At 38.0% G+C, this 8,997-nt stretch overlaps 1 protein-coding gene across 1 annotated transcript; it reads right to left on the reverse strand. All coding sequences in view use genetic code 11, as the record gives it.

Moving 5' to 3' along the window:
* Nucleotides 1-1,745: 1,745 nt before the first annotated feature.
* Nucleotides 1,746-5,493, reverse strand: EGR_03720 (Ubiquitin hydrolase; the record flags this gene model as incomplete). The annotated part of the gene is made up of 5 exons (XM_024492969.1): nt 1,746-1,915; nt 1,987-2,148; nt 2,215-2,368; nt 4,661-4,828; nt 5,266-5,493. The coding sequence occupies 5 exons, from the start codon at nt 5,491-5,493 to the stop codon at nt 1,746-1,748; spliced, it is 882 nt and encodes a 293-aa protein (XP_024352626.1).
* Between the last annotated feature and the right edge of the window lie 3,504 nt (nt 5,494-8,997).

Consider the following 8,997-nt stretch of genomic DNA (forward strand, 5'->3'; position numbering starts at 1 on the left):
AAATTTCATTAAATGGATAAATTTAAATAAATCCCACAGAATAATGGCTCAATTATGATGAGGTGATAAAATTGGCCCAAACCTGAAGATCTTCCGATGCCACTGAGCAATACAAACTTCTCAAGTCTCAACTTTTCCAGTAACGGGATGAAATGCAATATAAACCAGAAAGACCTAACCCTGGTAATTTTTGTTCCCGTCTCTATTAATACTCTCGGTCTGTTTAGATGTCTGTCTCAGGCTTATTCTCCAGCAGAGGTAGAACTAGGATGAGGTAGCAACTCTCCTTATTACACCCTTTTGAGCTAATCTTTCGCCTTCAGATTGACCAGTCTTGATTGTTTTGAGGTATTTTACTGTATAAAACTCTGTTTGCATCGAGTAAGCTTTTAACAGGCGAACTTCTCTGTCTGCGATCAAGCGCTGTCCTCCAGAGGATGAAATTGAGTGCATTTCGCAGAGGTGTGTACATTCACTTGAGGAATGTTGCTTTACCTAATTCATTCCTCATCACAAGTCGGATAGTAAACAGAGTCATTAAACAAATCCCGCCCTTTCATAAAGTGGAAAAAAACAAAGAACGAACTGAAAATTACTGAAGTCTTTTATTATCAATTAACGCATAATTTCCAGACTCAAATCAATTGTTGGAGGAAGAGTCTTCCAGACCGCTTCATTCAGCTCCCGTACTTTTTTTCAAATGCTATCCAAGTCTTACGAAGGGTTCTTGTGGCATTACAGCCGAGCAAAAGTCCACCCGTAAAGTGGACGAACTCGCGTCACACCAATCACTTTCTCCAAGGATCAGCAACTCGAAAAGGACAAAAGAGAAATTCTAATTAACCAACTTTTCTTCCTTTTCATAATGTTACCTGTCGCTCTGCACAAAGCACCTTTTCGTACCTTCAAGTTTACCTCTATGTAAGTTACCAACAACGACATCCTCATTTTAACCCAAAAAAACTAGAATAAAAGCGCATTTATTTGGGAAAAGTCCCCATAATCTTTTGAGCTAGCTAGTACACTAAAGTATGAATATTCGAAAATAGAAAGCAGCTTAGATTTCAACTTTATTGCTAATTTAAATTAATGTCGACATTGAAAATTTACCATCAAAGGGACACGAGTTTTGCCTGCACACACACACACACACAGACTGACGAAGTAATTAATCATACTGACGCAGCTGTAAAATTCTATCTCCCCCCAGTGACAATTAATCAAACGCACGGAAACGGAGCCACGATTAAACGCCGTCGGTCTGACAGTTGGCACTACTGATTGTCTTGAGCGGTAGCTAAGTTTATTTACAAAAATGTGTGTAAGTGCATTGCTTTTACTGTTAACGGAAGTGAAAAATAGAGGTACTCTCAATTTCCAGTCACTAAGACAACAAACTTGTGAGTGATTATCATCCAATCACTTATCAAAAAGGGAATTGATTGAATCACCACTTCTAAGTTTACACAGCTATTATCTACAACCGGTAAGAGAAAAGTAAGTCCTAAAATCTAGAGGCATGAGTAAAAGTAGATAGTTTTGCAGAACTAATTAACGTTGCATTGTATCGCAGTGAAAGCAAACCCTTCAGCATTGAGACCCGAGCCTGTTAAATAACGTTTAAGGACAACTTCGTAAGTAGAGTATATTTCTCAAATCAAGTTGACTTCATCAAACACTGAAGTAGCCTTCAAATGTAAGGTGATTGAAGGCAAAAAAATTCTTGAAACACATTTCTACACCTTTTAACTGGCCAGATGAACATCCATGGACGTCTCGGGAATAACCTTCTTGACACGACGCGGGCCATAGAGGAGAATGTAGGCACTATGGTATTCACCGCCCCCAGAAAGTTTCAAAATATCTTCTTCATCCACTTCGGACACCTTTGTATCGTCCAATTTAAACCATTTGCCTACAGGCCAGAAACAGTAAGAAATAAATAAAGAGAATAAGCATATACTAAGTTGGAGAACAAATGCAGACCTTTGCGCTTAACCCAAGCAACATAATGACCCATACTCATGCGGCCCTGATGTGAAACCACACCCTGCAATTCATAAAATCCCGTATTATTTGATCCAAGGTCATCCCCCAACCAATAGGGGTCGTACAGTTCCGGATTGTCCTCAGGATTAGGTGGTTTCTCTGGAATGGTTCAAAATGCCGTTATGAGTAAATCAAAGAAAAAAGAGAATAGTATCGCATAGTAACCTTGTTTCGAAGCATTTGTGATTTTTCGGCTCTTCGCAGCCATCGCTTCAGCATCGTCTTCAGCACGAGCTTTCTCACGTTGGGGTAATAGTTTGGCTTGCAGCTCCTTGGTGCAGAACTCGAAGAGATCCAAGCTCAAGGGAAACTTGACGTCCTTTAAGATCTATTGTGAGGCAGCATATCTACTAATTAGGCTTAAGTATCCATTACGCTTACGATAAACTAACGTTATGGTTCACAAGGTCGAGATTTTAGGAAAACAGCATTTTATCGTAGGTCTTTGTAAATGCTCAACAAGGACAAAGAAAATTCAACTTTTACCATTGGACGTAGCAAAATTCACCCGGAAAATTGGTCACAAATGCAATTAATTTGCCAACTTGGAGTAATAACATCAGATAATCACACTATCACAACAATTCCAGAAGGCCTACATCTGAATGTCCCCATCCTTGACAGGCCAAAATCCAATGGGGTGCATCAAATGAGCACCCAAGCAAATACAGTGAGCGAAAACACATGAACTGCGATGTATATCCACAAATAAACTTGAGACAAAGGTGATGGGAAACGGCTCACAGCATGTAAATCGAAATTGCACAATTTAATCCAGTGATGAAATTAGGGAGATTGCGCAACAAAACCACAATTTCATCCCAGAAAAGTTGTGATTCAATAAAGTGACACAATGTATCTGGAACAATTAAATCATTTATGATGTCTTACATTATAAACAAGATGGTCTATCAGGGGAAGCAATGATTCAGTCGACTCTAAACAACAACAAACGGTGATTCAATACATAAACTTTAGTTAAATATAAGCAAACGCATTGAAGTGATGAGTGAGAAGATTTTATAGCGCTCCACACGACAGACGACTTAATGCTTATAACCATCCCAGAGTTGGCGCTTAAAGTAGAACAGTGAAGTCCGTCGAATTATGCAACAAATCACAAACTAATCCATAGGATACGAAAAAATGATTTATTAAATGAATGAGAGCAAGAAAGTTTGGTAAGTGAGACCATTCTCCCATTATTCCATCAGAACTAATAAACAACGGGGAGGAGACATGAAAAACAATTGAACACCTTCCCTGAATGAAGTGACAAACAGGCTAATACACTGAAGGCTTTTATATTTAAATATATTCAGGAGCTTTTGTTCAATGGACTTTCGGAAGGCTTGTAAAACCCCTTATACACCACAAAAGTCTGCGAAAAAACACTTTGATCTGTGACGTCACTGACAGAGCGCACTTGGCAGATAATGTGGCACAAGCCTACTGTATTGGTAAAGGTTGAAAAGGTGCTAAGATAACCGAAAATTAGTCATGGTAGACGACAGAACAGTATAGTATTAAGAGAGCTGAAAGAACAGTCGATTATATATTGAGGTCAGTATTCCTACAAAACATTTGGTTGAACAAGGCTGAAATGCGAGAAAGCAACTAATTTGAACGACGAATTTAATACAAAGACGCTTCATTGATTCCGTCAAAAACAGAGGCCAGACACGAAACAAGATTTGCTGATTCAGAAAAAAAATAGACAAAGATAAGACGCTATAAAATAATCATTTATCATAATTGTGGATTCTTTCTATCACCATTGGATAGATCTAAATCATCCTGCTCACCTTGGCATTAACCTTTTCCTTCTCTTTGTAAAAGAATCGCATAAATTGGATGCACAAATAGCCAGGAAGGCGAGAGATACGTGAGACCTTCTTGTAGACCGCCTCACGGCCTAAAGTGGCGGAATTCTTTGTCAGCGTTCCCTCCAAGCCGTTGCGAATGCCGGTGTGCAGATACTTCACATCTGATAGGGTTAAAAAGGTCACTCAGTAAAAGGAATACATGTCAGCATCAGAAAATCAGAATAGAGCTACCTTTAATGATAAAACAGGATAGCTGAGAAAACGTGTCGACAGCTTCCTGTGGAGCCTCCTCTTCACTCTCCGTGCAGGTTAGTGTGGAGACTAGGGAGCCAGTGAGATATCGATCTACGGGATTCCAACCTGTCGTTGTGCCAAAGGATTCAGGACAGGGCTATGAGATAAAATTGATGATACCATTTTAACGCCATGGTATTCTTAACAGGCTTGTAACCTCCCAGACCTAGGAGCACCATTTCTTCAGCTATAACTAGGCTCCACAGTGACGATTACAGTAAAGTCGATAAAATAACCCACATTTCTTCAAATAGTTATTAGGCAGAAAAGTCATGGAAGAGGGGAGTCAAAACCATTCTCACTTCCAGCAGATGCTCAAAATTCAAGCCCTGCACAAAAGAGCGAGATCGAATAAGTGTCCTCTCGGTATTAACAGCTTGATCTCCTGCCGAGACCAAGCCTGCCAGTCTTTATGTGCACCAAACAAGTAGGTTTTACTACGTCATCAGGATTGATTCAAAGCGCCAAAAAAAAAGAAAAATATGGCCTACTGTCGGAGACGAAGTCATAACCTTTGCATCCGCCGACAGCTGTTGCAGAACACGGATGATTTCAACCCAGCACTCGTTGGCATCTTGCTGTTGGTAGATCGGTTCAACGTTGCCTTCCGAAGTCGACGCTTCGGCATTTGCACGCGTAGCGAATTGTGGAAAAGCAGACTGGAGTGATTCGAGGAAAATGAGCGGAAAAATAGGGGAAGAAGAAAATGCGAGACCGTTGAAGATCAAACGCAAGGCAGTAACCATGTCCTTTAGCTTTTGTGGCAGGGAGTCATCTAATTGTAGTGGAGCTCTAAGAGGCAAAAAAAGGAGGGTCGTAAAAGACAGATGAGAAATACCTCTGAATGAAAAGCCTGATTTCTGGAATAGTGAACAGGAGCTGAAGTGCGCTATTCATGTAGCAAGTGTTGCCAAGGTTTGCCATACCGATGGGAAGCCTTGGCACATCTGAATGGTCTGCTTTTGGTGGCATTAAAGGTGTAATTAACCCTTCGACGACAGGTTTTGAAGTGATGCTAGCGGGCAACTCTTCTGCTGAACCCATTAACATTACGGTAGCACCCTAGCAAATAAGAAATGGAAGAAACGAAGCGCACATTTCTCAGCTTTATCTGGCCGTAAGAAGTATCGCCAAGAAGACCACCAGGCATCATCACTTTTTGACGTTCAGGTGGAACACCGGTTAGGGAAAACAGTAGGGCCTTGAAATCTTCAGGAGGAGAGTCAGTATTGACCTCGACGTCATTAAATTTCTGCGAATTCCATTTTACATTAACTAAATTCCAGTCACATCTCAAAATCCACATACCTTTGAAGATTGGCATGACCAAAAATAAGGAGGCTCGAAACCAACAGGCACTTAAATCATCAAGGTAAAAAGCATTCTCAGTAAGCAGTATGCTCGAAAGGAAGTATTCAGGATTTACTCAAATATGACCTTAGTTAACCCATCTGAGAACATGCATTTAAAATGTCCGAAATAATTGTGCTAAAAATGTGTTTAAAAAGACAGAATGTTTAAATCATTGTAGAAAACAAAATATCTAACAAAAGGTCCTACATCCCTCTTTGACCCAAGCAGGAAATGCAGGCTACAACATTAAAAAAAATTTAAAGCAAGAGAATTGGGATTTATATATCTTAATTAGTTATTTCAAAAACGCATAGCAATGCCGCATATTTGCACAGATTCAAGAACCTTAAAAAACGCCAGGAGGTTGCAAGCTTCAGTTTATGTCAGTTATAGATAAGTTAAAAAATATCATGAAGGCCATGAGCAGCATTGTAATCATTTCGTAGTACCCTAAAAATAAATTGCCTAAATTTTTTAGAACCGAGGTTTATGTTTAGACTTTTTGCAGGTATCAACTTTTTTTAGTAGTCACACTTTTATTGCGACCAAGGTCTCAATTTGTTTGAAGTGTCTGAATAACAGCGCGATGGTAAAATCTGCCCAAGGAAGCAATTTCCATTGCTACTAGAGACATTCTTCTGCTGTCATAAATCAAGATTACTATGTAAGATCTTTTAAGTAGTTATTTTATCTTTTTTTGTTTTTTAACAAGGTCTTTTAACATTCTATTTGCAAACAACTTCCTTTTGAATTTATTAAATTTCAACAAAATGTTGTTTAATCGTTGGTTACGTTGTCGCTTATCTTTTTTTGGGCATGTTGTAAATGATATACATTTTGTTCAGCTTATGATGCTTTGTTTGTGCCAAGCTAGATCTATAAATCGTTTTTAGTTTCTGATTGAGGTATGCGTTTAAAACTTAAAAATCTTCTTTGCTATCTAAAAACTGTTCTTGAATTGGCGATTTGCTTAATTTTTCAATTTATGTTGGACCTATTAAATTGGTCAAGAACAATTATCTTACACTCCTGACGCCGACATCTAATTCGAGTTAGTATGCCTCCGTGACTACTTTCTATTGATTCGTATACGTTTAAAAAAAACAAAAAGTATGTATTGTGCATTAGTTACTATTTTAGATTTGTAAAGTTGAGCCTAGTTTGTATTTCTTATTTTTAGTATTCATACTTTGTACATGCAATTATTTTTTTAAGTGACATGATTCATTTAGCCCAAATTTGGCAGCAAATTCTTGGGAATTGCGGCGCTCTCCAGTGCATTATAAAGTTATTAACCTAATATGTATGTATAATGCAATCTTTTTAAATTAATTTACATCCTTAAGACGTTCGTTTTCGATGTTATTAATGTAGATTTCAAATTGCTTTTTCGACTGGTAATGTAGGAAGCTCATCGTTTCCAAAAATAGACATAAAATTCACGAAAGAAACCAAATTTATAGTGTTATGACGTTGCTAAGAGCACTAAATCAAGCGTTAGTTACCTCTCCCCAGTGCCAATTTGAAGACCTGTTATTGCACAATCCGCCAATAGCGGCTACAACAGCACATGGGTAAAAATGACTCAGTTCTTTTTACATATCAGATCAAGCCCAAAATCTGGTATTTTGCTTTGCAAATTTTATTAAATTTTGGTAAAATCTGTCTATAAAATGGAGTTTTACCACCGAATTCGCTGAGACTTTCATGCCATTAGTCCAGTTTCTGGATAGGACTTTACCAGGAGGGTGCTCGCCGTACCATACTTTGGAAACCCAATAGTATAATTACTTTCTCTTGTCACTGAGTCATATCGGTCTGCAATGCCGCTATGGTCATTTTTTGTGTCGGAAACAAGAACCTGCCTAACAGCGTTAAAATACTCACGAAAATGCGTACAGTCGATTCCGCAACGCTTCCAGTCAGTCATTTGTCCACTCACTCATCAATTGATTCTCCCAAAAGATAAGTGAAAAAATCAGAGGATAATAAGGATCACATGACAGAATTAAGTGCATTGCTTATTGTGCTGTATAAGGCAATTACGTGATGAGATTTTCAAGGCACTTACTAGCGAGGGATTAAAAAATAGGTATTATTCTTTGAGCGTTACTTGCGCAGTGCCTTGATAGCAACTAAATTTCACACTTCATATCCATTTATGCACAAGCTTTGCAAATTACGGGGAGTGATTCTTTGAGAATAAGAAAATAAAAGAATTTTTCTGTGGTCTAGTAAATTTCCTTATTTGTTAATGACCGATTTTAAATTTCTAGGCAAATCCATTAACTTAGAAAATGATACTCTGAAATTTAAGCAGTTTGTATCTTTAAGCACGACTACTCTCTGATTTGCTGGACAGTGATTTTTAAAAGTGCGCTTTATGTCTTTTAGTAGATTTTCATTTGCTCCGTCAAAAAGGAAGTTTCACTAACTGGCATAATATAATTTAGCGTTTTTTACAAATATTTGGGGATGATATTTCCCCAAAACTTGCGTATATTTCCTTTTATAGCCATGTGGGTTTGAAAGCACCTCGAAAATTAGCTTCTCAATGCATTTTTTTTTAATCACCCGATCATGATTATGTAGCACGAGGCAAAGTCGCATGTGGTAATAATTAATGGTAACGGCGATGAATAAGGTTCCTTGGAAGATGCATGAAAGGCAACCTTCTGGAAAGGATAAAACTCAGATGCATTCAAATTGATACAAGAACGTAATGCATGCATTGGAAATTAGCATTTCAAATAATTTTTTGTGAACTACCTTAACACTACTAACATACTATCTATCTATCATGGTACGAACCTAATTACCTAGTTCATAGTACAGAACAGAAATATGAAATTTTGGTACCCTGTTAAATCTAAAGTGAAGTTTTATTTAGCTGGATGAATATCTTATGGATGCTGTGTTTCCTTGCTTCCCTCAAGTCGTTGCTGTGATCCACCCGAAGATATTTCACTTCTCCTAAATGAATACACCCTATATAGGCTCTGAAGGCTAATTGATCGAGTTTATAAACAAGAAAACCCTTGTTTGTAGTATAGACAACCGTAAAATGAGGAAGGATACCACATATGTTCCCTACTGTACGCAACTGAAAGAGTTCTACACAAACTCATTCAACGTCAGTCTCAGTCCTTTTATTTTGTAAAATTGAATCAGCCACATTAAATGATTCGAAGATTTAGTTATTACTTTGTTGTCCCTTCTAAAATGACTAATCCTAAAGTAGGATATTTACTAGCGAAGAAATGACAGATCGAAGTTGTGCGTACTTAAGACCACTTTTGCCTTTCGGAAACTTGGGCGGCTCGATGGTAACAAAACCAGATTGATTTATACAAAAAACTAACAAGTTCTGTTTAATAACTAGTTTAGTATCTACATTGTCTTTAAAAGCGCTGTTAGGCACCGGAAGTCCGCGAGCCCACTAGTGTATGGACCTCATGTAATCCACGTAGTCAAA

The sequence above is a fragment of the Echinococcus granulosus genome (genome assembly GCF_000524195.1).
Source record: "Echinococcus granulosus chromosome Unknown EG_S00020, whole genome shotgun sequence".
NCBI lineage: Eukaryota > Metazoa > Platyhelminthes > Cestoda > Cyclophyllidea > Taeniidae > Echinococcus > Echinococcus granulosus.